Raw genomic sequence first — 25516 nt, 5'->3', positions numbered from 1 at the left:
CGATTGGGGATGGGCGATAACTATTCCTAGTCCCAGACCACGGTTATCGCAACTCGATGAGTTTGTTATGTTATCGAACTTTAGTGAACACATTTAGAAAGCAATCCATTTAATACAGTTTATTTAATAATTATTTAACTTAACATTGTTTTTGCTTAAGCCGAAGCTTCATCGAAGATATACAAAATTGCCGGCTATGTCATCGATAAGTAAACTCGAGCAGGTGTTAAAATCATCCAAATCTGGCAACACTGTACCCACTTTTACCGCCAAAATAAATTGCTAGGTTTATTTACGAAAACTACACGCCGAACAAAGGACAACGAATGGAGGAGGAATTAAAGCAGCAGTTCGACGAGATGGGCGTGGAGCCAGCGGACCCAGTTCTGGGCAGGTGTGCGGAGCTGGCCATCACGTACAACATCCACGACGCCACCGAGTTCGTGGAGCAATGGATGGCCTTCAGCTTGTCGCACCTCCATGGCGAAGATCCTGCGATCGAAAACCTGGGCGACTTCGAGCGCAAGGTGCTGCAGCTGCGGAAGGACAAGGCGGGATCCAAGGCAACTGCCCAGAGGGCGAAATCATATGCTCCCTCCGCTGTCCAGGAGACAAGCTCACTGGCCACCTATGGTGTGATGGAGGACGATCCCATGATTGATGACTATGTCAGCGAATCGGCAGTGGACTCCTCCGTTCTGCATACACCCAAGGCTAAGAAAGATTTGGGTAGGAGCTCAAATCTTAAGGGCGGCGTGCTTTTTAGTCCCGCAAGCTACACACCCCAATCAGCAAAGAGGAAAGCAGAGTTAGGAACACCATCTAACTCAGTGGCAGGGAAACCGGGCGACATTGTGGACACCTTCGGACATCCCAAACTGCTGGCTGGCTCCAGCTGGCAGTCGCAAGTAGAGCACACGGTGCCCGTTACCCAAAAACTGCTGCACAACGATGCCCCGCTGACCATCGCCAATTTGGGCTACATGAACGACCTGCTCGCTGACCGATGTCATAACCTCCGCATCCGCTTTAACCAAACGGGGCCTGCACTGGTAGACAAGAAGCTTGGGCAAGCAGGTGCAGCCGAGTGCATTTGGTATCCGCAGGATAGACAGGTGTTGCAGTCCGCTGGTGGACTTCACGCGGTGGGAATGATTCATTCTGAGGACGATGGCCCCCTGGACGCCTATTCCGCATTTATGGTCGTTTTAGATGATGATGTAGAAGATGAAATGGACCCAACCCTCACGCTTAACTTCTCCAGGGTCAAGTCTGCCAGCATATTCCCCGGTCAAGTGGTGCTCGCCAAAGGTTTCATACCCAGAGGTAAAACCTTCATGGTAGAGGAGATTCATACAGAGCGCAAACTGACGCCAGCGAATCCTCTGCAAATAGACAGGGAGCTTCAGTTTGTGGTGGCCTCTGGGCCCTTTACGGACAGTACGGATCTGTTCTACGAACCGCTGCACGACCTGCTCAAGTACATCAAGGATCACAGACCAGATGTGCTGGTGCTTACGGGTCCCTTCCTGGATGCAGATCACAAGATGGTCGGCGAACTGGCCGAGACTTTTGATACATTCTTCGAGAAGATGATTGCGGGAATAATGGAGGCAATTGGTAGCCACACCGCAGTTCTGGTGGTGACCAGTCAAAAGGACGCCATGGCGCTTTCCGTATATCCCACACCGCCACCCACTCTGCGCAGAACCTATCCGAATCTATACATGCTGCCCGATCCCTCTCTGGTAGACTTGGATGGCATTACGCTGGGCGTCACCTCAACCGACGTGGTGGATCACCTGCTGAGCCACGAATTCGCTGTGAATGCCGGCGAACGGATGCACAGAGCCATTAACCATTTGTTTCACCAGGGCTCCTTCTACCCTTTGTATCCGCCGGCGGATGAAGACATGGCCTACGATTCCCAGCTGGCGCTGAAGTATGCCCAGCTCAAACAGCTTCCAAACGTACTCATCCTGCCCAGCGATCAGCGGCATTTTGTTCGCTTGGTTAACGACTGCCTGGTAATCAATCCCGGTCGTGTTGCGGACAAGAAGGGTGGCACTTTTGCCCGTTTCTTAGTGGCGCCTTCAGTACCAGGAAAGCCAGCCAACATGTTCAACAGTGTGGCATGTCAAGTCCAACGCATCTAACCTGACCACATTGTGATGATGATAACATAATCGGAAATATCGCTATCCTTCATTTGCATTGAGTAGGGTAATAACATCAGTACAACATTATTTATAAACTTTTACACCCAGAACTTTTCTGTTAAATAAATTTAACCACCAACTATTAACAAATTTAGTTATGTCCTGAGTAGCTATTGTAATGTGTGTAAACATATGCCCTGGATATTTTTCAGATTCAGATTGGGATCGCTGGTGGTCTGTGGGGCACTCCTCTTGCCCACCATTTTACGTGGGTAGGGTTTTTTATAGCTGTCGATGATAGGTCCTTACTGCCATTCATAAATAATCGTTAAAGCATTTATTAATTTATGTATAATAGTTTACAGCTAACAGTAGGAAATGGTGTCTAAAATGTAATGTACTCCCTAGGATCTCTACGCACGATTGATCGATCCTGGCCCCCTTTACCGAAGTCAACTCTGTATTGAGGGTGTGATCGTCAAGAACTAAAACTCCAATGTATATTTTAACTATACAAAAAATACTGTATGCCGTGTGTGTGTCCATTGAACTTGGCCGCAACTCAGATGCGGTTAAGTAACTGCGCGCCACCTTAAGTAATCCTCGCCTGCCGTCTCACTTCGTTCGCCTTCTGGCCCTGATTCCTGGAGCTGCGTCGTCCAACAACTCGTTCAAGTGTTGGGCTCCTGCTTGTATTGTTATTGTCGGTTGTTGACCCCCTCGGGATTGTGGCTGCTGACCATGCTGTGCTCCATGTTCTTCACGATCACGTAGTTAGTGATGTGGTTAATGGCCTCGTCCTGCAGCCGCTCCGGCCAGCGCTTCATGTACGATTTGATGAAGTCGCCGAACGTGTCCACTTTATCCGGAGTGCTCTTGTGGGTGTCCACGATGTTTTTCACAATGTCCACGAACTTGTCGTAGTCCTCGTGCGACTTCTTGATCTTCTGGTAGTTGGCCACGCCTCCATTGGTGTTGCCCCCACCACCACCACTGCCGCCGCTTCCCCCGGCAGCCGTGTTCATTTGCTGATCCATGTTGTTATCCGCCAGGCGGGCCGAGGCAGCGGCAGCCACCGCCGCCACGGCCGCCGAGGAGGCCATGAAGTTGTCCACGCTGCCGGCATTGGGTGGTGGCTGGGAGTGGTCCATAAAGTGCCGGTGCATGCCGTACTCGGTCCTGCAAATTACAATTATTATATTTTGTTTATCAATTGTGAAGAAGGTGTTGCTAGTACTCACTTATAGAACCCCTCCGTGTTGTTACTATTAAACTCTTGCTGAGACATTGGATTTTTCCAAACTGGTGACTCGGATGTAGATGGTAAGCTGCTCGTATTGGACGAACTTGTCATGCGTTTGTCTCTGAGAAATAATAAGATTATTGTTAGTTTGGAAGTGCTATATGGCAAATATGTATATCGACTGACTTGTAACCGGTGTGTGCGGCCAGGCTCTTAAACACATCATCCACTTGACTGTAGAACTTCCAGGTGCTGATGATGCCAGTGGTCTCGAAGGTCTTCTGCTCCTGTCGGTAGCGCTGCGTAAGATTGTTGACTTTGAAGTGAACCTCGAGTGCAGTTACAGGGACGCCCAGCGAGGTTAGCTGCTTGGCCATTGCCACATAAAGATGGCCATTGCGTTTAATGGTGCGCAGCTCATAGGCGCAGACTTTCCATAGTTTGATCAGCTCTAGAACACCACTATCCTCCCATTGTCGGCGCTTTTTGTTGAATTTTTCATACTGTGGAAAGATATTCGATTATACTTGTGATAAAGCGGATAAAGGCGGATTCCGAAGACAACTTACAGGCATTTCACATGGGTCTTACTGCCGACAACTGGGATTGCCCGACAATCTTCGTTTGCCAGCTGGAGGAGCACATGAAGCGGTTTATCTAGTGGACTGGCATAGTGTACACGGATTCGCTCCTGAAATAAATTGAATAATTATTTAACTTGCAGGTGCCATTGTTTATTATTTGTTTTGTTGAAAATATTTGCATTGCAAACCCCTGAGTTTCAGGGATTCCTTAACAAGTTAGGTTTAGAAAGCACACGTAAATAAACAACCCGACATATGGCTTGCAACGTCTTTAATGACTATTTAATTGCATTGAAATTGTAATTAATATTCTGCGGTCTTATCCCTTCGCACAAAAAAGGGTAATGAAATACCTGCCCCTTTTATAGCGTTTGTCATGCTTAGTTTACTGGATGTTCGGGGAAGTGAAAGCGTATTTGTGGTAATACATCGATATCATTGAGTTTTGTTGTCACATTTTATCCTTTGTTATTAAATCACCCTTTTTTTTAAAGTTATGAAGCCAATATTTATTTCGGCACCCAAGTTGTTGGTACCGTAAATGGTTCTAAGTAATCCTTGTATCATGCAACATGGTTTCTGACACTAAAGGGTATCCACTAGTCGGTGTACATTGTCTATTTTCTGGCTTTCAATTATCATTAAGCCGGCTCACACACACCAACACAGCTCAGCCGCTCCCGCACAAACACACACGCATGCTATGCAAACCGAACGGTAAACGGTAAACAAATATTAATTGTGCGAGCGAAACAAGTTGCAATTTGCGTGCAGCAGCAGCAGCAGAAGATGAAGGCAGTGAGAAGTGGATGCGGCGACGTTTGAAACCGAAGTGAAGCGGTAACTCAAGTATACAAGGGAGTTGGATTCAGATGCGAATGAAGATGCTCCGCCGACGTCGACGGCGACTGCGGCTGCGGGGTTGCAGCGGTGTGGGAGCCTATGTATGTAATTTTGCGGGGGGCGAGGTTACTTTTCTCGAATACACACACGCACACACTTTTCCCATTTCAGAGATACACACACTCACATCGCAGCCACATCCGATTTTCTTGCGTTGATTGCGTTCTATTGTTACGTTTCTCGCTTTGCTCCATGCACCAACAGACGAAACAACAACACTGCGACGCCGACAGCGGGGGCACAAAACTTAATAATAAGTCAAATAATTAAATTTTAATTATCTTCAAGAGGGAAACACACGAAAAACGTAGTTTGTAGCTCCTACGCTGCGCAGCTCTCGCCATTCGACTCTATAATGATGTTCTCCGCGGGAGCGAGACAGCATTGTATGGCAAGAGCAACAAGGTGTGAGCGGTGCAGCTAGTGTGCTATGGCGTTGCCAGACTGTCGCTGCTGCAGTACGTTGGGGTTTCGAACAGCGCCAAAAGGTGGAAAATTGAAAATGTTTGTTGGGACTTGAGGCACATAGAACCAAGTCATCTGCCAATTTTCCTGCTCAATATACTCCTACTTCAATCTCGGCTCGTTAGGGCGCAACAAAACAAGAGCATTTCATCGCTCATCATCATCATTTTCAGCTACACCACCTCCTCTCCCCCGCCAACAAATCGCTTCTCTTGGAGCATAATGCACACACACACTTGTACAGGCACACCGACACGTATGTGCCGGTCATCATCATCATCATTAGGTTGTGCGATGGAGCAACAACAACAAAAGCAGCAGCAACAGCGAACGTCATTAGCGGGCTAAATAACAAAAAATGATAATGTCGCTGCCACAAAGTCGTCAGTTGGCTTTGCTTGTGGGGTAATCATCATTAAATTGCACATCGCCTCGATGAAAAAGTGTTGGAGGGGCGGGGTGTGGCAAGGCGGAAGACGAAGAAAGTGGGGTAAGCAAAATCCCAATAACAAGGTCACCAAATATTTGAAAATTTATCTAGGAACTTAGTCAACAACATTAAAAGCAAGCTTTGAGATAATTATATAAATACATACATAGGTATGTACAAATGTTATTATTATATTTTCACATTCTTTAAATACATTATATTGTATAAATTATGTTGTTTGTGTTTAGCATGTTCTAAATGCTAATATCTTTTTATTTTGATTGTAAGCGACGTAGGATTAGAAAATAAATGTGTCATCACTAAGAACTGGACACTTTAATAGCAACAACATCATCTATGAACAGTGATGGTCAGTTTAATAATACCTGTAAATTAAAAACATGAAAAAACCCCAAAGATTGTATTTTCGAGTTTAGTACTGCAATTATTTAATGATGTATGATTTTTTGGCACTTTTAAGATAGTACTTTTTTATATAATTGTTATTTTAGTAAATCTATTTTAGTTTGCAATGAGCTTTAACTTATGATTATCAGTTAATGCACTCTAACATCTAAAATGTGGTAACTTTATTACATAAGTATTCTCACTTTTTCCAAACTTCTGACTATTGCATCAACCTCGGCTGTGCACATTACTATTTGCCCCCACGTACTCAGTTTACCCACATTCGCCGGTCATCATCATTAGGTTGTGAGGCGCCGACAGCATCAGCTCCCAAATGCGAACGTCATTAGTGGGGGAAAGGCCAACAAGGAAGGCGGCTGGAGCACCCATAACGCTATCATCGGCAATCATCATTAGGGAGCACATCGCCCGAAGGAGCTGCGCAGGATTCCATTGAGAAGGCGGCTGATGGGTGGTAGTGGCGCCCCATCAAGGTCAGCTTATTTATACTGGCACATTTATATTGTACGGCTAATCCGCACTTAAGCTGAACGGAGAGCCCGGTACGTGCTCCTCGCCCCACTTGACCACCAGGATGTAGTCGCCGGGATCGCACACTCGGTAGGTCACCCTGTGAATGCCACGGCCCAGATGCCTGACCACCACCTCTTCGCTGGGACCGCGTTGCCCCAGCACGCCCACCAGGAGCATGTTGCTCCCCGCTTGGCCGCAGTCCACGGTGAACTCATTGCGCTCCACCAAGCTGACATGGCTGAGGCCCAGGCCACGGCTCTGTACTCTGCTGGCATCCGAATCCAAGGTGGGCACTAAAGCAAACAGGATACCCATTGATTAGCCCAACTTGGGTGGACTTTTCTTGATAATGCATACCGGAAGAGCTCGCAGGTTTGCCCTCGATGGATTCGGGTGCACCTGCTATGGCCACGATGATAAATGGTGAGCGGGGCAGGGTGACGGAATTGCACTTGATGTGCACCTTGTAGAGACCCGCTCCGGCGGCCAGTTGGCAATCGATCTGGAAGCGCTCCGGATCCAGCTGCTGCTGCCGCACGGGCTGGATGGGCTGGCCACTGGGACCCTCGACGCGCACCTCGAAGTTTCCCTTGACCCCGTTCCGCTTGATGATGAAGCCCAGCGGAGTGTTGACCCTCACCGCTCCGCTGGGAAAGTGGAGCAACTGCACCTTGCCGGCGTCGGTCAGCTCGGGTGCCACATAGACGCGCGGCGTTTCCGAGGGATAGGCATCTGCAGGCAGAGATGCAGAGAGGGGCGCAGAGATTGGTAGCGTATAAATAGCCGGTTCGATGTTTACTTCCTCATCGACGCTACTCACCCGCATCGGGCGTCCGCTGGTAGCGTCCAAAAATACCGCCCTCCTCCGGACTATTGCCATCCAGGCCACTCCCACTCGAACTGGAGACGGAGGTGGCGGCGGAGGTGGCGGCCTGCGTGTTGAGACGCATCTCCTGTGACACTTTGAACATGCCGCAGATACTTTTGGGCAATACGAATATGAAACTGCTTTACGAGTTTACAAATAGCTTACAAAATATTTTCCCCAATTTTAATTGGCGACTGCCCGGGGCGTGCTCCTTCGACCGACTGAACTCGGTGCTCTCCTCCAACTCAATCGCATCAGCGAAATGCTCTCCAAATGCCAGATTCTCGATCTCCGATGTCGGAGCCCTCCCCCCATCCATCCAACCGATGGGGCAAATGTTTACGCTGCTTGTGTGCCGGGCAGCCTGCCAAGTATACACAATATAGATTGCCCAGATGCGATTCCAATCTAAACAGGAGAGTACGCTGCCCGGAATTCGGTGTCCAAGTCGATATGAATCGAGGAAATATTAATGTGAATCGCTAAATTAACACGCCTTATTAATGGTTTAAAAATGATTAAGATCGAATGTTATATTATAATGAAATGACATTTTTTTAAAGATTCGAAAGCGTTTGATTTTATTTTTGTTGACGAGCAGCAATTTAAATTGAAATAACGAATTTAAGAACACATAGTCGAGGAGTGTAGTCCGCGTGGTCTCCAACTGGACAGAATGAACTCGAATATGACTATGGAGTATGTCTGATGTCGAAGCCGTGCTGCAAATTGTGGTAGAGATGTGGATAGACGACCATGTCCGTGTTGGTCAAGTGGCCAGTTTCATAGAGATTGCTGTAGATCTGTGGACAAATATCTCCTTAAATATTTGTGTTTCTCCCAGCTAAGTGACTTACATTCTCGGTGATCTTGAGCGTTCGTATCGCCTCCGATCGCATGTGCAGCCAAGTGTGTCGCAGTCGCTCCTCCGCATCCGAAATGAAGCCCGGCGACCAGTTCTCGCGCAGCCGGAAGAGGTTCATCCGGTTCTTCTCGCGCACCGCCCGCGGCAGTAACAAGGCATGCCGTTTCCGAGCCTCCCGCTTGGCCTTTCCGTTCAGCATCTGCTGCTGCTTGGCCTTCTTCTCCTCAATCTGGATGCGCATCTTACGCGCCAGATCCTCGCGCTTTTTACTGGCCGCCGTCTCCGCAAAGATGGACACCTGATTCGACTGGGCATAGAAGCGAGTATAGTAGTCCAGCTTGCTCAGGTCCGGTGGTGGCATTATCTTCCTAAAATTCCCCAAATGACTCTCCTCCCAGGCGATTTGCTGGGCCAATGGACCATGGTCCTCAGCATCCGGTTCCATATCAACGGGATGCGCCTCTGGACTGCCCTTCTGGGCATCTATTTTGGCTTTGGAGGTGCCGCCACCAAGACGCGGACGTTGAAGTGGTCTGGAAAATTTACATATATCTGTATTACTAGTATGATGATCTGGTAATGAAATGCAACTTACGGATCTCCCCTGATCTTGAGCAGCCGCTGCTTGACCCGTTTGCGATCCTCCTTGAGAATCTGCCTCTTGTCTGCCAGCACCGTGCTGACCAGGTTCAAGGTGTCCCGGATGAGGGGTCGCTTAACCTCCCTGTCCACCTGTTCGTTCGTATGAAAGCTGGGCGAGTGGTTGACCTCGAGAATGTAGGGCTTCAGCTTCCAGTCCACGAGGATGTCAAAGCCAAGGATCTCGAAGCACGCCTGGATCTTGTCGTGCCCCGGAAAACAGGCATGGTAGTTATGCTTCAGCACGGGCCACGCACTCAGCACCGTCTTGATGATCACATCGTCCACATTGCTCCAGAACTCCTCCACATCGTAGTTGTGGCGTCGCATCCAGTTGTTGATGGCACTCAGTTTCCTCTTGCTCCCGCAGTCATCGTTGTCGCAGAGCTCGTAGTGCGAGTTCCGCTTGTTCACCGAGTAGTTGGTCAGGTGCATGTAGAGATCGTTAGCGTTTCCGGGCGTAGGCTCCACATACTTGTTCGTGGCAAATCTGGCTAATCCCTCGTTGTAGACGAAGATTCGCAGGGGATCCACGGAGGTAATCAAGGTGTAGACCCGCAGATCGAACTTGTAGCCATCGATGAGAAGGGGCTGCAAATGGATGCGTTGGTTATTTAACTTGTGTGGAATTCCGCAAGTACTTCCTTTTACCCTGTTTATGTACGTCTGGCAGATTAGCCGCTCATGTGCACCTATGGTCTTCAGGTCGTTTGTGAGCCAGATGCCACGACCCTGGGCTCCAGAATCCGGTTTCAGGATGAACGTGCGCTTGTGGTTGAGCGCATAGTTCATGGCATCTCCATAGCTGAAATCGGTGGAATCAATGATTATCATTGATTTCATATGAATATCGGTCTTACTCCGCCGGCAGCATCCAGGTCTTGGGAAAGATCTTGTAGTCCTGCGGGAATTGCTTCAGCATTCGGTTCAGATTCCGCGACAGGAGATCCTTGCGGCAGATCTCGATCATGCCCGGAAAGTGATTGATCTGCTGGAAGCGCTTCATGTTCTTGAACAGCTCCACGCCGGGAAACGAATCGGACCAGAGAATGTTCCACAGCTTGGACTCCTTGACCAACTTGTAGCCCAGTGTCTTGGAGATCTTGCCAATCATGGCGTAGCGCGAGTTGGACACGCAGATGGTACTCTTGGTTTCGCTGCAGGGGATTAGGTTTGAATGCGCTTTCAATACTAAACACCTACGAGAGATCACCTGGCTGGCCGCTCCTCTTCGACGTTCATGGGAGGATTAAGCACTCGAGTGGGGCATTCCACGCGGTAGGTCTTGTTGTTCAGTTGAATGAAGCCCTGCAGCTTGGCTTCCGCAGCAGGCATTGGAATATTTTCATCGGAAGATTGTCCGTAATATGGGGAGATCTCATCCACTTCCTTGCCGGCACGTGCCCGCCTCTTCACGCACCGGATCTTCTTCATCCGGCGTCGCGGGGACGTGGGCTGTTGAGGCGGCGATTGCTCCGGACTGAACCATTCCCGGTCCAGGCACGGCTGCTCACTAAGTGCCATGTCCAGGGCGCGAACAACGTGGGTCCTCTTCTCGCGATCCTTCCGAAGCTTCTCCTTGGAGAAATGGCGCAGCTCCTGAATCCTCTTGAAAAACTTGGAATTTTTTAAATTCATTGCCTCTTTCGCTGGTCGTCCTTGATTAAAAATTGAAAATTTATCTCGTGCTAAAATCTATATCTATAAAATTGATTCGTGTCGATGGAGGAAGCCGGAATTCTTCGTCACGAATAAAAACAGTATTATTTTGCGATGATTGTTTTTCGAAAATGAAAATAGTTATAACCGAAATGACGCTAAAATCAATACGTCGCTGGGGTGAGTTTTAGATCACCGATTTGGGGCATTCTTTAAATTTCGGTTTTTCTGAACATAATAACACTAACAACTATGTGTACAAAATTTTAATAAAAAATAGTGTAAGCATTTACAGTTTTTGCATAACAATAAGTCTTTAGGGGCATTTCGTTGCAATCTTAAAGTTAGTAATATATTGCAATCAATCACAAAATGTGGAAATGGTTTAAATGGTTCTTCGAGCTTTCAAAGTTCGTCAATAAAGGTAAAATAATAAGGCACATCTATTCGGTTTCAAATGGTTCGAAACGCTTGAGCACCGCATCCATTGATGGGCGATCCTGCGGATCCAGGGCAGTACAGTGCAGGCCCGTCTCGATGGCGCACATGCACATGTCCAGCTCCTTGCCCATCGGTGCAGCAAGGTGCTTCTCTAGCAGTTCCTTCCGGTTTTGCCGCCAATGCTGTTTGACGTAGTCCAGCAAATTCTTTTTCGTTTCGTTTTCCGGCACGCGATCCGTCACCTGGCGCCCCGTGAACACTTCCAACAGCACAATGCCAAAGCTGTAGACGTCCAGGCCCGTGCTGAGTTGTTTGAAGTTGAGGAACTCCGGTGGCAGATAGATCTTGGTACCGAAAACTTTGTTCACTGCCACCACAGCGTCTAAGGACTTGGGACCCTCGCGCACCAGGCCGAAGTCTCCGATTTTTGGCTGCATACACTGGTCCAGCAAGATGTTGGCCGGCTTGATATCTCCATGGATCAGCGGAGCGCCGCGAGCCGTGTGCAAGAAGTAGATGCCTCTGTGGGAATGAGTTGAAATGTTAAAGTAGGGTTTATTGACTAAAGATACGATAGATCCCACCTTGCAGTGCCGAGACTGATGCTAAACCGCTGCTGCCAGGTGAGAGCTGGTTGTGGGTTTTGGGCCTTGTGCGCTCTTAGACGAGCCTCCAGGGAACCGCCCTTCATCAGCTGGTAAACCAGGCATGGCTTTGCCCCTTTGACGCTGTATCCGTAGAGGGCCACGATGTTGTCATGCCGGATGCTGTTTAGATACCTAAGTTCGTTGTGACTCTGCTGCAGCTCCACCTTTTTCTGGTCAATGTTGGGGCTGCGGTAGTTCATCACCTTGATGGCCACGTCCAGTTGCTTCCATCTCCCGCGGTACACGTCTCCAAACCCACCCTGTCCCAGACGATTCTGCGGACTCCATCCGTCCGTGGCATTTTCCAGCTCCGCATAATCGATCTCCAGCAAGGACTCGGCTGCCCGCTGGACCGTGCTAATGTGTATGTTGCCCAGGGACTCCAAGCTAGGAATCGCTTCCGTTGCCGCTGTGCTGGTGCTATTGTTGTTTGAGTTGCTGACGCCTGAGGAGGAGGGAAATGGCGGGCCATTGTCCAATTTGACACTGGAATCGGGAGCAGCACGCAGCTCACTGATGGTGGGCACGCTCCTGGGAATGTACTTGTGCAGATCCTCGCTAACGTAGTCTTTGATCAGCCGCATGGCGTTGTGCAGCTTCAATCTAAAGCAAGAGGAGTCATTTTTGAAATCTATCGGGTGGGCTATTATCTCCAACTGACTCACTTTTTGAACAAAGCAAATAAAGTTTGCATCGTGTGATTGTACTGGCCGCCCCAAATGTTGAGAAACTCATTGGCGGCTGAGCGGCCGCGCTGTTTCTGACTGATTATCTGCTCCACCTGGTCCGGATAGAGTTTTACGGCCGTGGCCATTTGTTGCCACACATCCAGTGCATCCAAATGAGCACAAAGTTGGGAGCGTACGGTCAGTGGCAGCAGTCGGATGGACATCGTGTTGTCCAAGTGGGATCGCGACCTGGTCCTGTTGCCATTCGCTTGGTTTTGGGCCTGTGCCTCGGCTTCGGCGGTCTGAACGTCACTCATCTTTCACTGGTGGGCAGTTCAACCGGTTGCGACTGATTCATGCGGTCTGCGTCTCCGGATGCAAGCGTTCCCGTTGAACAGGGGTATGTGGCGCTGGGAACCTGTTGCAGCGAATCGAATGTCACTTTTGGGAAAATTCCCAACTCGATTCGAAGCGGACGACCTGTTAACAGTGCAGCTAACAGCGGCGCAACAAGTGATAAAGCAGCTTAACAGCGGGCGCCAGTCTGGCAACGCATTCAAAGTCTGGAAAATAATACACTGGGAAAAACGGTGGGTGCCTAGATGCCACTGTTTAAAATTCATTGCTTAAAAGAAAGCACGTGTTCGCATTAGGTTATTTAACATTGGTGTAAAATAAATTTTAAATAGATTTATAATTAAATACCAGATGTTCTCTGCAGTTTTGCATATTATAATATGGACTAAAATATCTACGAAATTACCAAATGCTGGTCGTGGTATGACCAAGTGCGGCGTTGCTGTTTGTGGATTTGTGTCGTTTTCAAGCGGTCCGCAACCGGTCACACTGCTCCGCTTCACACCGTCACGAACGCATCGCTATCGCTAATTCTTCGCTTCGTCCATTTATAATTCAGCAAATACGTCAATTAACGACCCAGCGAACGGAAAAGCCTCAAGCTGGCGGAGAAAAAGGTCCAAATGGCGCTATGCCAGACATCGGTGGTGAGTGCGCAATGGGATCCCAGGGATTCGCTATCTGTGTCATCGGCGGTGGCTCCATTGCATCCGACATATGGAAGGCATCCTATATCAAGGAGTTTCTCCTCCACCACCTCCTTCCGCCGCCCACGCGGGAAAGTGAAAGCTTTCCAAGTGGTCATGATTACTACAGTTGTACTACAGCATTAAGCGCTGCTGAAATCCGAGATACCCAAACTGCAACCTCTTTTGTGTGCATGTTTGGTCTGGTTGTGTGTGCTTGTGTGAGTGCGTGTCTGTCTGGCTGTCGTTGTATTGGTGCGTTCATTGGCTTGCAGTCTTGTGTGTTTTGCCTTCTGGGTTTTCCGATTTTCGGCTTTTCCGCGGAGCAGTACGAACTCTCTTGGGGGTTATAATTAGCAGTAATACATGCTGCGTAGTCTGTGCTATTATCGGCAAGTTGCGGTCCTCCTTATCGCCCGCTGATAAGGCAAAACGAACTACTAGTAAAACAATCGACTGGCATGCCGGTGTACGCAGTATATACATTTGTATATATACCAGCATATGCCTGGCATGTATGTATATATGTGCTTGCATATGTACTGCAACATTCGTCGCAAACAAATAATTTGCATAGCTTATTTGTGTTTTGCATATTCACATTACAGCTGCCTCTGAATTTTAATGGGGGCTCAAAAGGCGCACACATTGTACGCCACATTTTCAACTTCTATAGCGTCTTGATAAGGAAATGGGCCTGTTTCACTTTACTTGCTCCACGAATTTACTAGGCACGTAGCTCCGAAGCAATCCCTATTGTTTTGTCCCCAACTGTATGGACGCTAATAGCAGGGAGTTGTGCTGTGATAATATAATGAGTGTTTAAGTCAACACAATCCCAGATTGATCGTGCATTTCGAATTTAATTATATACAATTAACCGCATTCCCCTCGTTTCCTACCCGCAGCTGAAGGTGTACCATGCTGTGATCGAGGACGTCATCACAAATGTGCGGGACGCGTTCCTGGACGAGGGCGTCGACGAGCAGGTGCTGCAGGAGATGAAGCAGATCTGGCGCAACAAGTTGCTCGCCAGCAAGGCCGTCGAACTGAGCCCAGACTCCAGCGACGGCTCCCACCCGCCGCCCATCGTGGCCAACAATCCAAAGGTAAACGAACTGGAACCCACAGTCGGATATGTTCATCTTAAATTCTTGTGTCTGTCTAGCACATAGAAGTCCTTACCATCTATATTTTTAAGCTATGTGTTACCACTTCACCCCAAAAACATTCCAACTAAGATATCTTGCTTTATCTTCCTTATGCTCCACCACTTGAACCACAACAATGCAACGCGCCTCACCAACAACATCGACTAATGCGCTGCCTTACACATCATCGAACTCCATTCAAAAACCCATTCATTTCCATGCGCCCTCACATCCAAACGCACATTTCGACTGCAGAGCAACAAGGTAAAGCCATCTGTCTGCAGGAGGATTTTCAGAATAATGCCCACTAATTCTCTATCACTTTGCAGGCAGCCAATGCCAAGGCCAAGAAGGCCGCCGCAGCAACCGCGGTCACATCACAGCCACAGATCGGCGGCAGCAGCTCCGCGTCCTCGCTGGTAGCGCTCAAGTCGTCCGCTGGAATGGCCGCCGGCAGCGGAATGAAGAACGGGCTGGTGCCCATCAAGCAGGAAGTTAACTCACAGAATCCACCGCCACTGCATCCTACCTCGGGGGCAGCACTGCTGCAGAAACAGCAGCAGGCGGCGAGCAGTGGACAGGGTTCCATTCCAATTGTGGCCACGCTGGACCCCAACCGCATTATGCCCGTCAACGTGAGTTGAATGTAGATCACTGGATGCGAATCGAGCTAAATTTGCTAATGGACTTTACAGATTACGCTGCCATCGCCAGCCGGCTCAGCCAGTTCGGAATCTCGAGTGCTCACCATACAAGTGCCTGCCTCAGCGCTGCAGGAGAATCAGTTGACCCAAATTCTGACAGCCCACCTGATTTCATCCATCATGTCCTTGCCCACCACGTTGGCCTCGTCTGTGCTGCAGCAACATGTAAACGCAGCACTGAGCAGCGCCAATCACCAGAGTAAGCAGACTCAAATCCCTTCTTTTGCACACTAGTTGTAACTATTATTATGGAAAATTAGAAAACCTTGCCGCTTCCAAGCAATTGGACGGCGCCCTGGACTCCTCCGATGAGGATGAAAGCGAAGAGAGCGACGACAACATCGACAATGATGATGACGATGATCTAGACAAAGACGATGACGAGGATGTGGAGCACGAAGATGCTGCTGAGGAGGAGCCCCTCAACAGCGAAGACGATGTCACCGACGAAGACTCTGCTGAAATGTTTGACACAGATAACGTGATTGTTTGTCAGTACGATAAGGTAAGTTCGCAGAGGCACGTTTATGAGTTAAAGTTTATGACAAGCATCCTCCACAGATCACCAGGTCGCGTAACAAATGGAAATTCTATCTCAAAGATGGCATCATGAACATGCGAGGCAAGGACTACGTGTTCCAAAAATCGAATGGCGACGCCGAGTGGTAGTGGCAGTGAAGTGTAGAGCGGCGGCAGTGTGAATATATTTACAAAAGACAGCAAACAAAAAGCCTCATCGAATGCGCCTTCAGCCCTGGACAATAGCTAACCAGACAGGTCTCTGCATCACTGGAAGACATGACCAAGCGAAACCGTCTGCACAGAAAGCATCGTACTCGGGCCGACACTGTATCTTATTTTAGTTCCATCTGTTTTGTATTACGATAGCTAAAAAGAGTGTGTTGAAATCAACCATCTCAATTAAATGTATTAAATAGAGTGCCGCATACCTTTTGTGTCAATAAAAAAAAACACTTGTGAAAGTTATACGCCTGTGTTACTTGCTACCACCAAGTGGGAGATTCTATTCCGCATGATTCACTGATTTGATTAGGTCTTAGAGAAGTGTGTTGCATATTTTATTTTTGTATTCTACAGATATAATGCCGAGAGCTTAAATTTAAATCAGGAAATACTCAAATTTCGGGTCAAAAGGAACCCAAATCTTTAGCCAAATAAAAACCATCTGAATTCATAGAAAGTATGTATGTATTTATATATAGACATGTACATGCACTTCGATCTTGCAGTTAAGGAGTACAGCATTTTACAATTCAACACTTACAACAACAGCGCGGCTAATTGTTAAGGTTCGCATCCTATGTACAACTCACATTGTACATGTTCTGGTCATCCATCGTCAATCTATGTACATACATACATGCACTTATCCGGTCGGGCACATCGCTTTTGCCTTATCGTCTAAACAATCTAAGTAATGACTAAAGATGCATGGTTGTCTGGCTTACGATCCTAAAACTAATGAAAATGTCTCGGGTGTCTGCATGAGTGTGCGTGTGTGAGTGTTTTTAGTTTGTGTATTGCTGGTTGTTGATTCCTAAGATTTAGTCAATTGAAAGTGAGATGGGCTTGGTTAGCGTTTACATTTTATACAAGTTCACCTCTTTCAGCGATATCGCAACTATAGACAATCAAAATAGGTGTACAAATAAGTTTAAAACAATTTATAATATTAGCACAACTTTCGCTCCTAGGTTAGTCCTATTTGGTTTTGCCCGCAAACAAACTTGTGCTAAGCACCAAGCCGAAGAATCGTCCTCCGGGTGTCATTGCAGGACAAGCCGTGCACGTACACAATGATATAACTGCCTAACTAAACATTAAGTCGTTAGTAGCGCTATGTTGATTTCCTTGACCATCTTGACGCGGTGCAGCATCCGCTGCAGTGCGTCCTGCCCCAGAGCTTGCGTCGAGTACCAAACCGGCGAGTCGGGCACACAGGATCGCTCCGGCTGCAGATAGAAGACATCGTTGCGGGTCTTCACGCTCTCAGGGCTGTTGAATAAACGTATAATTTTTAGTAATCTTTTCCTTTGAATATCAAGCAAAGTAACTAACCATTTAGAGAGATAAAATTCGTAAAGGCGGACGGGACAGCGCAGCGGATTCTCTTCATTCTCCTGCTGCTCGTAGACTTTCTTCTTCCGCGGATTGGCATCTGTTTGAAATAGTATGTATGAGCTCAGTTGCTGTGCACCTTAAATTAAGTCGAAGACTTACCCAGACCCGCCTGCGGTGGATAGAATCGTAAGAGCACGTTTCGTGAGCCAGGAACTTTTGAATTCTGTGATGAGCGCTTCCAGTGCTTCATTATGTGCGAGAAGGATAACTGCATGTGCTCCTCCACAGTCTGAAAATACAAACGGATTTAGCGCAGGTCAACAAACATTGCATCGATTATTCCTACCGTCAAATTAAAGTGCTTGGTGTTGAAGAACATCAGCGTGCTCAGCAGAACATGCGGAGAATGGGCGCCCAGTTGCTTACACTCCCACAAATGCTCCTCCTCCACGCGAGTGACAATGTATTCTGCGAATGTAAGGAAAAATGTGATTACTTAAGAACTGAAAACTTAAATGTTATTTAACTTACGCGAATCGTTGTAAAGAACGGAGAACTTGCGCGCCACCTCGTCAAGGCACTCGGTAAACCGCTCATAGTACGGATCATAGAATATGTTGTCTATGCGTCCATTTACATACAGATATTGCTGAATGCCTGAAAAACAGATTAGAACGAAATTAAATAATACAATTAAACCCCGAAAGTTAAGAACATACCCAACACAAGGTAGTAGATGGTATCGGGCGCATATTCTGTTCCGTTGGGCTTGCGCACTTCCTTGACAAAGAGGCAAAGCGAGTAGTTCAACTCGTCGGCGGTCATTTGAAGCAGCTCCGTTTTGAAGGGTCGCCGGCGCATTGAGCTCTTCTCGATGTCCGCGTTCTTCGTCATCACCCACTGCTTCCATGCGTTCACCCCAAAGGTGTACTTTAGGAACATCTGGGCGTCGGGCTTCTCCTGTGGCTGCTGTGCCTGCTGCGATTGCTGCTGCAGGGCCGAGTGGTCCATCTCGCCGCCGCGCTGCCTCTTTACCGGCGACCGGCTATTGCGGTTGGGTGAGTCCATGACGACGCCTACGCCGCGCTTGCGTCCACGAGGTGTTCTGAAAGTCACACAGTTCGGGCACTTAAGTATTGAATTTTTATTATCATCTTTCATTACTCACCGCTGCGTGGCATCAAGCATGTGATGCTGCTGGTCTAGATGGTGTACTCCCATTTGACCCATTCCGTCGTGACCCATTGGCGACTGGCTGCTGATCGTATTCGCCGTCATCGACGTTTCCAGATCCACCGTCGAGGTCTGATGATGATTGTCGTAGTCGCCTGTGGCCATCTTAAGGGCAATCTGTAGCATATCGTCGCCGTAGGGATTATGCCCGGCTCCACTGACGTCCACCACTTGCTGTTGTTGCTGCTGCTGGGCGACGGACTCGAGGCTGTTCTGGTACTGCAGAGTGACCAGGCCTGGATCCGGCTTGATCTCGTTGTCCGAGTCGGAGTCTGATTCGTGCTTCTCCTCGGCCACCATCTCGGCCATCATAAGCAACTCCGCCTCCAGCGGATCCTCTGGCATCTTGTCTTGTATCTTTTTGATCTCCTTAAGAATGCCTTGCGAGGTGTTGCGCGTGGTGGGTATGAAAATAGGCACCGGGATTGGCAGCGGAATGGGCACTGGAACGGGGAACGGAGCCGAGTACATGTACATGGGTTGCGGCACAAAGATGGGCACCGGAACGGGGATGAGCACCTTGTTGGAGTAGTCCTTCTCCGTCTGGGTGGCGCAATCCCGCACGTCCGGGGAACACTGCTCGCCCTGGGTCACTGTTAAGGGTTTACAGCTTATGTTCACGTTTCGCACAGACTTGGGATATGGTGGCACTGTGATAATCTTGGTCTCCGTTACCGTAGCCGGTCCGAAGTCCATGGTTGTGGTGGTATTTCGCCTGCCCGGTATTCCCATGTGGGAGCTGCCGCCTGACATAGTGGGCGATGGCGACCGTGCAGCGTAGTCAACCACGTGCTTGCGGGGCCTTCCTCGAGGTGCTGGCGTATGTACACCCGACATGGACATCGGCGGCGGTGAGGTTCCCGATTCCCGGGGACGTCCACGCTTGCGTCGTACCGTCAAATTGCCGATTCGGGCTTCGGTTTCGCCGCTGGCCAACGATTGCACAGTGGATATAACCGGTAGCATGGTGCCGGTACCGGATTTCTTGCCTCCAATGCCTCCTTTTCCAGTCTGCAAGTATGGGGCATATTTATCATTTAGTTAATTAGGTATAACAGTTAATTAATTCACATAGGTTTTCGTCTTAGTTGGCATTGAATTAGGTTGAAATGCGATTTAAATTGCGATTGAACTCGAATTAAAGCAAATGTAATAATAATCAAGCAGGTAACTATAAAAAGTTGCTACACTTCATTTATGTTTACCATTCCACCTTTAACTGCATGGTTGCATTAAAACTTTCTTAATAGTTTTGCAAAATCTCAAAAAAGAGTGTGTACCCCCAAATGTATACTTCAGTTTTCGACTCACCTGGGAGAGCTTCAGTTTGACCCGTTTGGGCAGACCCGTGGGAAAGGGTGCCGAATTCTTGTTACCGCGATTTGATTGCTGCTGGGACTTGGAGCTGCTGCTGGGAGGCAGGTCGCTGTCCAGCGTAAGGGGAGCGCGGGCGAACTGATTCTGGAACTGCATCACACACTGATAGGTGCAGAAGTTGCGCATGGAAGCGTCCGACATGGTAAGGTGATACTGAGGCGTATTGAAGTTGGAACAATTGTCACATTTGGTCACCGTCCTTGCGGAGATGTTGCAGCTCACGCCGTGCATGGTCAAACAGTTGATGGAGCAGGTGAGCGTCTCCTGATCGTGGGGGCCACCAATCTGATAGATCATGTCAAAGTTGTACTTCTTCACCTTGCACCACTGGCAGGACACGATGTGCCTGTTGACGATGATGTACACGTTGATGCACACCCGCGAGCAGAAGACCTTGGGTGACTGCTGTTCGTTGTAGATGGTGTAGGATTCGTTGCTCCGCCGCTCAAAGTATTTGGCGCACATGGCACACGGATCGGCGTTCACATTGCTCACAAACTTAAAGGCCGAGAAGCAGGGATTCGAGCAGAAGTAGTGCTCTCTGTCCTCCAATAACATCTCCACCCTCACAGGCTTCTCGTGGTTGCACACACCGCACACATCGGTGCGTAGTTTTCGTCGGGGATTGCACATGCTGTCGTAGCGACGAAGGCAGGCTTGCGAGCAGAAGTCCTTGAACTGATCCTTGTCACCCACCGGGGCCAGGAAGCCCTCCTGCCCACCGCTGATGTCCTTCTGGCAGCAGGAGCACGTCTTCAGACCCTTCTTGAAGGTGTTAAGGCATCCCGCGCAGCAGAACTGCCGCACATCGAAACCGAATCGCACGCAGTACTTGCCAAGCGCTATGGAGCTCACCTCCTGCTTGCAGGTCTCGCAAGTGGAGCCAATGGTGCGCTGATAGCTGCCTAGGCACACCTCATTGCAGAAGTCCATGGTCTCCCACATGAGTTGTTTCTCATCGGTATTGATCTCTGCCTCGCAGTCGGCGCAGCGCCTTCGGAAGCTTTCGATCCTGTCTAGGCGTGCCGTCTCTGCCTCCTCCACCGTCCTGGCCACCACGCTGCTCTCGGTCCGTTTGCTTGGCGAGTTTTGAGGTGGCTGGAGCGTTGTGGCGCCAATGTTGCGCACTCGAATTGAGTGCCGCTTCAGCTTGAATTTCTCTGGCTCCTCAGCGTTGAGCAAATTGAAGCAATCGTCACTGCATATGTAGAAGCAGTCCTGGTCCTGCTTAATGAAGTACTTGCACCGTATCTTTTCCTTGCACTGCAGGCAATCTTGCGTATTGGCTGGAGTAGCTTCCTCCTCAGCATCTCCGGCCTCGCCATCGACACTCGCCTCCGTTTCGGCGGCGCCTTCTTCTCGAACAACCTCCTCGACCAGGAACTTCTTGCGGCGCACAAAGTATTTGCCGGGTTGATCGTCTAGCAGGGCGTTGACACAGGCGGTGTCGCAGATGTACTCGAAGCCACTGGGAGCAGGCTCTTGCGGAGCTTCCTGCTCATCAGCGTTCTCCTCCGCCTTGTCCTTCTCCTTGTCCTTTTCTTCTGTCTCCTCTGGAATCCTGTACCTGAAGCCACAATTCTTTTCGTCGCCGCACTGCCTGCACTTCTGTACGCTGCCAACGATCCAACTAATGATAATTTTCGGCGTGGACCCCGGTTCACCCGCTCCGGCACTGGAGGATTCCTCGGCTGTGGGCTCGTCGGGATCGGGAACATCGCCACCGGCCTCCTCTTCGTTTGCTGCTGCATCTACTCCATCTGCTGGCAGGAAAAGGGGAATCGCATTAGTTTAGGTACACGCAACAGGTGAATAATTCAAATAGGCAACAGGTGTTGCAAATAAAAATAGGCAATCAATACAAATGTGAACTCATTAATAAATTCATCAGTGCGTAATCGGAAAATTAAAGTGCAATTTCACTGATTTGATTGTTTAGGAAACAGAATCATTCCGAAAGCTAGAACCAATTTTTTGTAAGTAAACCGAAATACAAAGCAAAAGAAGCTTAATTAAAACAATACAATGCAGGCGAACAAATAAGTGTTAGTGAGTTTTGCCCAGAAATGAACCCAATCTGCTCACCTTCGGCAATAACTGTTGCCGCCGCCTTAGCTCCAGCTTGAGCATCTGCAGGCAAAATGGATAGAGTAGATGTGGGATTGGGCATTTCATGTCTTAGTGTGGCGCACTTACCAGTTGGCGTGGATGGAGATTCGTCGGTGGCGTCAACGGCAGCTGCACTGTCGTCTTCTGGATCGTCGGCGGCATCTGCCGGGGACTTTCCATCGTTATCGGGAGTCTTGGCTTGCCGCTCCTCGGCACGCTCCTCCTCTTCGGCGGCCTTCTCGGCGTTTTCGCGGGCCAGTTCTTTCTCAGCTTCAGTCACTTCCGTCTCTTGATCGTCGGGAATGAGGCAAACATCTGATTCCTCTGGCTCCAAAACGTTTTCCACCGTGTCTGCAATAAATATATATTTGGATTATTAAGAGTTTACATTGGCATACATTAAAAATATTCCTAAAACTTACCATCGCCATGTTCGGCTTCACCAGCTTCCTCCGCATTTTCATCCACCTGCTCCGATTCTGCATCTCCTTCTGCATCCGGATCATCTTCATCGGCGGGCGCCTCTTTTTCCCGCTCATCTGGATCTTGACCATTGTCCTGTTCCTCTAGGCTTGTGTCCACCTCATCTCGGCCCTCCGGTGGCTCTGCATCCTGGTGTGAATCTGCGCCCACCGACTGCATATCTACATCATCTGCCGCCTCTCGCTCCAGAGCTGCATCCTCTTCGGCTTCCCGCTCAGCTTCACCTTCTGCATCCGCCTCGCCCTCTCCTTCATCCACATCCATTGCTTCCGGGGAAGCGGGACCACCGTCGACAGCATCTGCTTCAGCCGCTGCTGCCTCCACCTCCTCCGCAGTGGCCTGAAGGGCATCTGTCTCCTCCTCCGCCTCCTCTGGCTCTTCTTGTGGATCTACCCGAACGGCTTCTGTTTGTGGCTGCTCATCCTCACCGGCTTGAGGCTCCTCGGATGGCGTTGGTTCCTCGGCGGGTTCCTCTGATTCCACGGGTTCCGCTGGTGTGCTGGCCGCCTTATCTCGCGACTGATTGTCATCGGCGTCAAGTGATCCCTCGGAGATCTGTTCGAAATCGTCCTCCGTCTCCTTGGCCGGATCTTCTGGCGGCGGTTTGCTCTCCTGAGCAGCTGCATCCTCCGCTGGCGGCGATGCAGGCGTATCCAGAGTTTCGCTTTCTGCTGCCGCAGGCTGTTCCTGATCCTGTTGTTCCTCTGTCCTGGGGGTGGCCGACTCCGGTCGCGCATTGGAATCGGCGCCGAAAGAGTCCAAACTGGATATCTCCTCCATTTCTCTGTTTGATTTTTAACCGATTTTCGCTGTGCGTTTGTTTATATAGACATGAAAACTGCAACAAAAGGAAAACAAACAACAAATGGTTATTGCCCGCCTATCGATAACAATTGCGGCGCGGCGGACTATCGGCTGGCCAGGGCCCCACACCATTGCCGCCTAAAATGTGTACACACACACGCACAGGCACACCGACGCACACACACACACCGAGCCCACGGTACAGTGCACGAAAAAACAAAACATGCGCCTCCAGAGAGAAAAAAAAAGGGGGAAAAAAAGGAGGAGTGTGTCTGTATGCGCCGCTCTGCCAGGCAATTAATATTACTGCACTTGCATTATCTTTTTTGGACGCGATGCATGGGCGGCTTTTTCGTACTTTTGTTGCGTTGCCGTACGGTACTTCGATAATCCGCAAACCACCCGCCGACTTTTTTTTCGGACAGCACGAGTTTGTTGTTGTGAGCGCGTCTTTACAAGCCGCAATTAACTGCCTTTCACCGCTGCACGGGCGGGCACATCATTAACGGTCGGCTCACGGTACGCGCAAAACTTTTCATCAATTACCAAACACCTTTTTGCACTGTGCAATTTCTCGCTTTCTGGCCACTGTGTGAATTTTCGGCTTTATGTGAGTAAAATGGCGCACCAGTGTACCAATGCGGCCCTCGCATAACGCATTCGGTCTTCGGCTGGTATATGCCGTAAAATACCGAAAATGGAGTACCATTGTGGGAGATGCAACACGGGTTGGCAGCGCTGTCAGTTTGACTTTTTGAAAAATGCGTCTATAATTTTTGTCACTTTTGATCAATTGGAATTGATTTCAAATTAGTATAACCTAAATATAAACATCTTTTTTTCAGTCGTTTCAAAATCCAACCTTCTCCTAGATGAGTTTCACATATCTTATATCCCAAAGGTGGCCAATGCAAAGCTATTGAAAGCTGATATTTTATTAGATTACTTTTAAGAAAATGGGTTTTTATGCAAGCAACTTAGGGATTCCCCCTAATAATCTAGTTTTGGTTGATATACCCCTCGGGATCCAGTAGAACATTGGGAAAATACCTGATCATCTTGGTGAAGTGTGGGAATTTTTGGGTGTTGGCAAAGGTTATCCCATTGATCTCCTGATACTGCTTCAATAGCTTGATGAGCTCATTAGGAGGCACTGTATCCGCCACTAGCCAGTGCTGGATGACGTAGTTTAGAGCATAAACCGGGAGATTCATTAAACTGGGTTCTTGAATCAAAGATGCCCCTTCCTTTACGATTTTCTAATGGATAATTAACCTAGTAAGAGTCATTTTGTATTCCAATCTACCCACCTCGATGCAAACACGCTCCACATCGAAGATGTTATGCCGGAATGCCAGGTCGAAGGCAGGGAAGATGTCATTTGAAGGCCATTCTTGCTGCTCCAGTTTTTCGGCAAAGGAGCGGAGCAGTTCCGGCATGTTGTAGGCGCAGGACAGGATAAATATATCACCCACCAGCTTCAGCTCGACCAACGGCGATGTCACCTCAAAGGTGTATATGAACTCCAGGAAGATCTCCACGCTCTCGGGCGAAACCCCATTGATCTGCAGCACGCCGTTCCAGTGCTTGTTCTGGTACACGTCCTGCTCCAGTTTGTCGGAGGCGGTGGCCAGGAAGATCCGGTGGCAGCCAAACTTTTTGTAACACACACTGACCGCTGGCTCGTCGGATTGGGGGCAAGTGCTCAGAACGTGCACCTGGCAATCGGCATCGGCTCCACTGCGAAAGTATTCCAGTCGGCGGGTTCTACTCGTGGCGCGATTGGGTCCATCATTCGGCAAGCCCACAGGGATATCCTCATCAACATCATGAACAGCGGTGGTTCTGGGGACCACCAAGGTATCCATATCCGCCCTGGACTTGTGCGATGATTTCAAGCTACGGAGACCTCCCTGGTCATCCGTCTCCTCCTCCGGGTCGGCCCACCCATTGGTGCTTCCCTGGTGGGTTCCGCCGGTGGCCCCTTCCTCAGAGTCTGACATTCCTGCCAGGAAAC

The 25516-nt window shown here is 49.0% G+C and overlaps 8 protein-coding genes across 18 annotated transcripts; 2 read left to right on the top strand and 6 right to left on the bottom strand.

Annotated features, from left to right (window-relative positions):
- Window positions 1–237: 237 nt before the first annotated feature.
- LOC6538289 (DNA polymerase alpha subunit B) lies at window positions 238–2313 on the top strand. Its single transcript, XM_002098780.3, has one exon. It carries the CDS (start codon window positions 327–329, stop codon window positions 2154–2156), a length of 1830 nt encoding a protein of 609 aa, XP_002098816.1. The 5' UTR covers window positions 238–326; the 3' UTR covers window positions 2157–2313.
- A 168-nt stretch (window positions 2314–2481) lies between these two features.
- LOC6538288 lies at window positions 2482–5241 on the bottom strand. Of its 4 annotated transcripts, none has more exons than XM_002098779.4 (5): window positions 5011–5241; window positions 3972–4093; window positions 3589–3905; window positions 3401–3523; window positions 2482–3338 (listed from the first exon to the last, which is right to left on the bottom strand). In XM_002098779.4, the coding sequence occupies exons 2-5, from the start codon at window positions 3975–3977 to the stop codon at window positions 2858–2860; spliced, it is 927 nt and encodes a 308-aa protein (XP_002098815.3). In that variant the 5' UTR covers window positions 3978–4093; window positions 5011–5241; the 3' UTR covers window positions 2482–2857. The 4 variants fall into 4 exon arrangements, with proteins under 4 accessions (XP_002098815.3, XP_039232866.1, XP_039232864.1 ...); XM_039376932.2 differs by having other exon boundaries at window positions 5017–5241; XM_039376930.2 differs by having other exon boundaries at window positions 5190–5214.
- A 967-nt stretch (window positions 5242–6208) lies between these two features.
- On the bottom strand, window positions 6209–7976 carry LOC6538287 (filamin-A). Its single transcript, XM_002098778.4, has 3 exons — window positions 7547–7976; window positions 7084–7458; window positions 6209–7019 (listed from the first exon to the last, which is right to left on the bottom strand). The coding sequence occupies exons 1-3, from the start codon at window positions 7695–7697 to the stop codon at window positions 6724–6726; spliced, it is 822 nt and encodes a 273-aa protein (XP_002098814.1). The 5' UTR covers window positions 7698–7976; the 3' UTR covers window positions 6209–6723.
- A 184-nt stretch (window positions 7977–8160) lies between these two features.
- On the bottom strand, window positions 8161–10890 carry LOC6538286 (tubulin polyglutamylase TTLL13). Its single transcript, XM_002098777.4, has 6 exons — window positions 10312–10890; window positions 9959–10255; window positions 9750–9903; window positions 9055–9689; window positions 8452–8992; window positions 8161–8397 (listed from the first exon to the last, which is right to left on the bottom strand). Exons 1-6 carry the CDS (start codon window positions 10734–10736, stop codon window positions 8287–8289), a joined length of 2163 nt encoding a protein of 720 aa, XP_002098813.1. The 5' UTR covers window positions 10737–10890; the 3' UTR covers window positions 8161–8286.
- A 192-nt stretch (window positions 10891–11082) lies between these two features.
- On the bottom strand, window positions 11083–13035 carry LOC6538285 (serine/threonine-protein kinase pelle). The gene is made up of 3 exons (XM_002098776.3): window positions 12511–13035; window positions 11783–12448; window positions 11083–11720 (listed from the first exon to the last, which is right to left on the bottom strand). The coding sequence occupies exons 1-3, from the start codon at window positions 12828–12830 to the stop codon at window positions 11201–11203; spliced, it is 1506 nt and encodes a 501-aa protein (XP_002098812.1). The 5' UTR covers window positions 12831–13035; the 3' UTR covers window positions 11083–11200.
- A 313-nt stretch (window positions 13036–13348) lies between these two features.
- Window positions 13349–16398, top strand: LOC6538284 (transcription initiation factor IIA subunit 1). Of its 2 annotated transcripts, XM_002098775.4 has the most exons (7): window positions 13349–13517; window positions 14465–14665; window positions 14963–14971; window positions 15037–15342; window positions 15403–15610; window positions 15672–15916; window positions 15973–16398. In XM_002098775.4, exons 1-7 carry the CDS (start codon window positions 13494–13496, stop codon window positions 16078–16080), a joined length of 1101 nt encoding a protein of 366 aa, XP_002098811.1. In that variant the 5' UTR covers window positions 13349–13493; the 3' UTR covers window positions 16081–16398. The 2 variants fall into 2 exon arrangements, with proteins under 2 accessions (XP_002098811.1, XP_015048754.1); XM_015193268.3 differs by lacking the exon at window positions 14963–14971.
- A 204-nt stretch (window positions 16399–16602) lies between these two features.
- LOC6538283 (zinc finger MYM-type protein 4) lies at window positions 16603–24153 on the bottom strand. 6 transcript variants are annotated; one of them, XM_002098774.4, is made up of 12 exons: window positions 24053–24153; window positions 22635–23533; window positions 22300–22563; window positions 22189–22233; window positions 20038–21866; window positions 18662–19737; window positions 18213–18598; window positions 18025–18150; window positions 17840–17961; window positions 17653–17782; window positions 17491–17590; window positions 16603–17427 (listed from the first exon to the last, which is right to left on the bottom strand). In XM_002098774.4, the coding sequence occupies exons 2-12, from the start codon at window positions 23473–23475 to the stop codon at window positions 17253–17255; spliced, it is 5094 nt and encodes a 1697-aa protein (XP_002098810.1). In that variant the 5' UTR covers window positions 23476–23533; window positions 24053–24153; the 3' UTR covers window positions 16603–17252. The 6 variants fall into 6 exon arrangements, with proteins under 6 accessions (XP_002098810.1, XP_015048753.1, XP_015048752.1 ...); XM_015193267.3 differs by having other exon boundaries at window positions 23816–24126; XM_015193266.3 differs by having other exon boundaries at window positions 20038–21863; window positions 23816–24126.
- Window positions 24154–24416: 263 nt separating this feature from the next.
- LOC6538282 lies at window positions 24417–25502 on the bottom strand. 2 transcript variants are annotated; one of them, XM_002098773.3, is made up of 2 exons: window positions 24810–25502; window positions 24417–24758 (listed from the first exon to the last, which is right to left on the bottom strand). In XM_002098773.3, exons 1-2 carry the CDS (start codon window positions 25500–25502, stop codon window positions 24498–24500), a joined length of 954 nt encoding a protein of 317 aa, XP_002098809.1. In that variant the 3' UTR covers window positions 24417–24497. The 2 variants fall into 2 exon arrangements, with proteins under 2 accessions (XP_002098809.1, XP_039232863.1); XM_039376929.2 differs by having other exon boundaries at window positions 24417–24746.
- Between the last annotated feature and the right edge of the window lie 14 nt (window positions 25503–25516).

Source organism: Drosophila yakuba, chromosome 3R (genome assembly GCF_016746365.2).
Source record: "Drosophila yakuba strain Tai18E2 chromosome 3R, Prin_Dyak_Tai18E2_2.1, whole genome shotgun sequence".
NCBI classification, from domain to species: Eukaryota; Metazoa; Arthropoda; class Insecta; order Diptera; family Drosophilidae; genus Drosophila; species Drosophila yakuba.
This window is presented reverse-complemented; position numbering and strand designations above follow the sequence as displayed.

What these genes read in the sequence shown, in the direction of transcription:
- LOC6538289 (XM_002098780.3), top strand. Translation starts at nt 327, where the DNA reads ATGGAGGAGGAATTAAAGCAGCAGTTCGACGAGATGGGCGTGGAGCCA.
- LOC6538288 (XM_002098779.4), bottom strand. An exon ending in GCCGCACACACCGGTTACAA is followed by an intron (nt 3,524 to 3,588) that starts GTCAGTCGATAT and finishes ATTATTTCTCAG; the next exon opens with AGACAAACGCATGACAAGTT. An exon ending in AACACGGAGGGGTTCTATAA is followed by an intron (nt 3,339 to 3,400) that starts GTGAGTACTAGC and finishes TGTAATTTGCAG; the next exon opens with GACCGAGTACGGCATGCACC.
- LOC6538287 (XM_002098778.4), bottom strand. Translation starts at nt 7,697, where the DNA reads ATGTTCAAAGTGTCACAGGAGATGCGTCTCAACACGCAGGCCGCCACC. An exon ending in CCAGCGGACGCCCGATGCGG is followed by an intron (nt 7,459 to 7,546) that starts GTGAGTAGCGTC and finishes CTCTGCCTGCAG; the next exon opens with ATGCCTATCCCTCGGAAACG. An exon ending in CAAACCTGCGAGCTCTTCCG is followed by an intron (nt 7,020 to 7,083) that starts GTATGCATTATC and finishes TGTTTGCTTTAG; the next exon opens with TGCCCACCTTGGATTCGGAT.
- LOC6538286 (XM_002098777.4), bottom strand. Translation starts at nt 10,736, where the DNA reads ATGAATTTAAAAAATTCCAAGTTTTTCAAGAGGATTCAGGAGCTGCGC. An exon ending in GAAGAGGAGCGGCCAGCCAG is followed by an intron (nt 10,256 to 10,311) that starts GTGATCTCTCGT and finishes AATCCCCTGCAG; the next exon opens with CGAAACCAAGAGTACCATCT. An exon ending in CGCTCAAGATCACCGAGAAT is followed by an intron (nt 8,398 to 8,451) that starts GTAAGTCACTTA and finishes ATTTGTCCACAG; the next exon opens with ATCTACAGCAATCTCTATGA.
- LOC6538285 (XM_002098776.3), bottom strand. Translation starts at nt 12,830, where the DNA reads ATGAGTGACGTTCAGACCGCCGAAGCCGAGGCACAGGCCCAAAACCAA. An exon ending in TTATTTGCTTTGTTCAAAAA is followed by an intron (nt 12,449 to 12,510) that starts GTGAGTCAGTTG and finishes CTCTTGCTTTAG; the next exon opens with ATTGAAGCTGCACAACGCCA. An exon ending in ATCAGTCTCGGCACTGCAAG is followed by an intron (nt 11,721 to 11,782) that starts GTGGGATCTATC and finishes TCATTCCCACAG; the next exon opens with AGGCATCTACTTCTTGCACA.
- LOC6538284 (XM_002098775.4), top strand. Translation starts at nt 13,494, where the DNA reads ATGGCGCTATGCCAGACATCGGTG. An exon ending in ACCGCATTATGCCCGTCAAC is followed by an intron (nt 15,343 to 15,402) that starts GTGAGTTGAATG and finishes TGGACTTTACAG; the next exon opens with ATTACGCTGCCATCGCCAGC. An exon ending in TTGTTTGTCAGTACGATAAG is followed by an intron (nt 15,917 to 15,972) that starts GTAAGTTCGCAG and finishes CATCCTCCACAG; the next exon opens with ATCACCAGGTCGCGTAACAA.
- LOC6538283 (XM_002098774.4), bottom strand. Translation starts at nt 23,475, where the DNA reads ATGGAGGAGATATCCAGTTTGGACTCTTTCGGCGCCGATTCCAATGCG. An exon ending in TGAAGCCGAACATGGCGATG is followed by an intron (nt 22,564 to 22,634) that starts GTAAGTTTTAGG and finishes TATTTATTGCAG; the next exon opens with ACACGGTGGAAAACGTTTTG. An exon ending in GAATTTTATCTCTCTAAATG is followed by an intron (nt 17,428 to 17,490) that starts GTTAGTTACTTT and finishes TTTATTCAACAG; the next exon opens with CCCTGAGAGCGTGAAGACCC.
- LOC6538282 (XM_002098773.3), bottom strand. Translation starts at nt 25,502, where the DNA reads ATGTCAGACTCTGAGGAAGGGGCCACCGGCGGAACCCACCAGGGAAGC. An exon ending in TGGAGCGTGTTTGCATCGAG is followed by an intron (nt 24,759 to 24,809) that starts GTGGGTAGATTG and finishes ATTATCCATTAG; the next exon opens with AAAATCGTAAAGGAAGGGGC.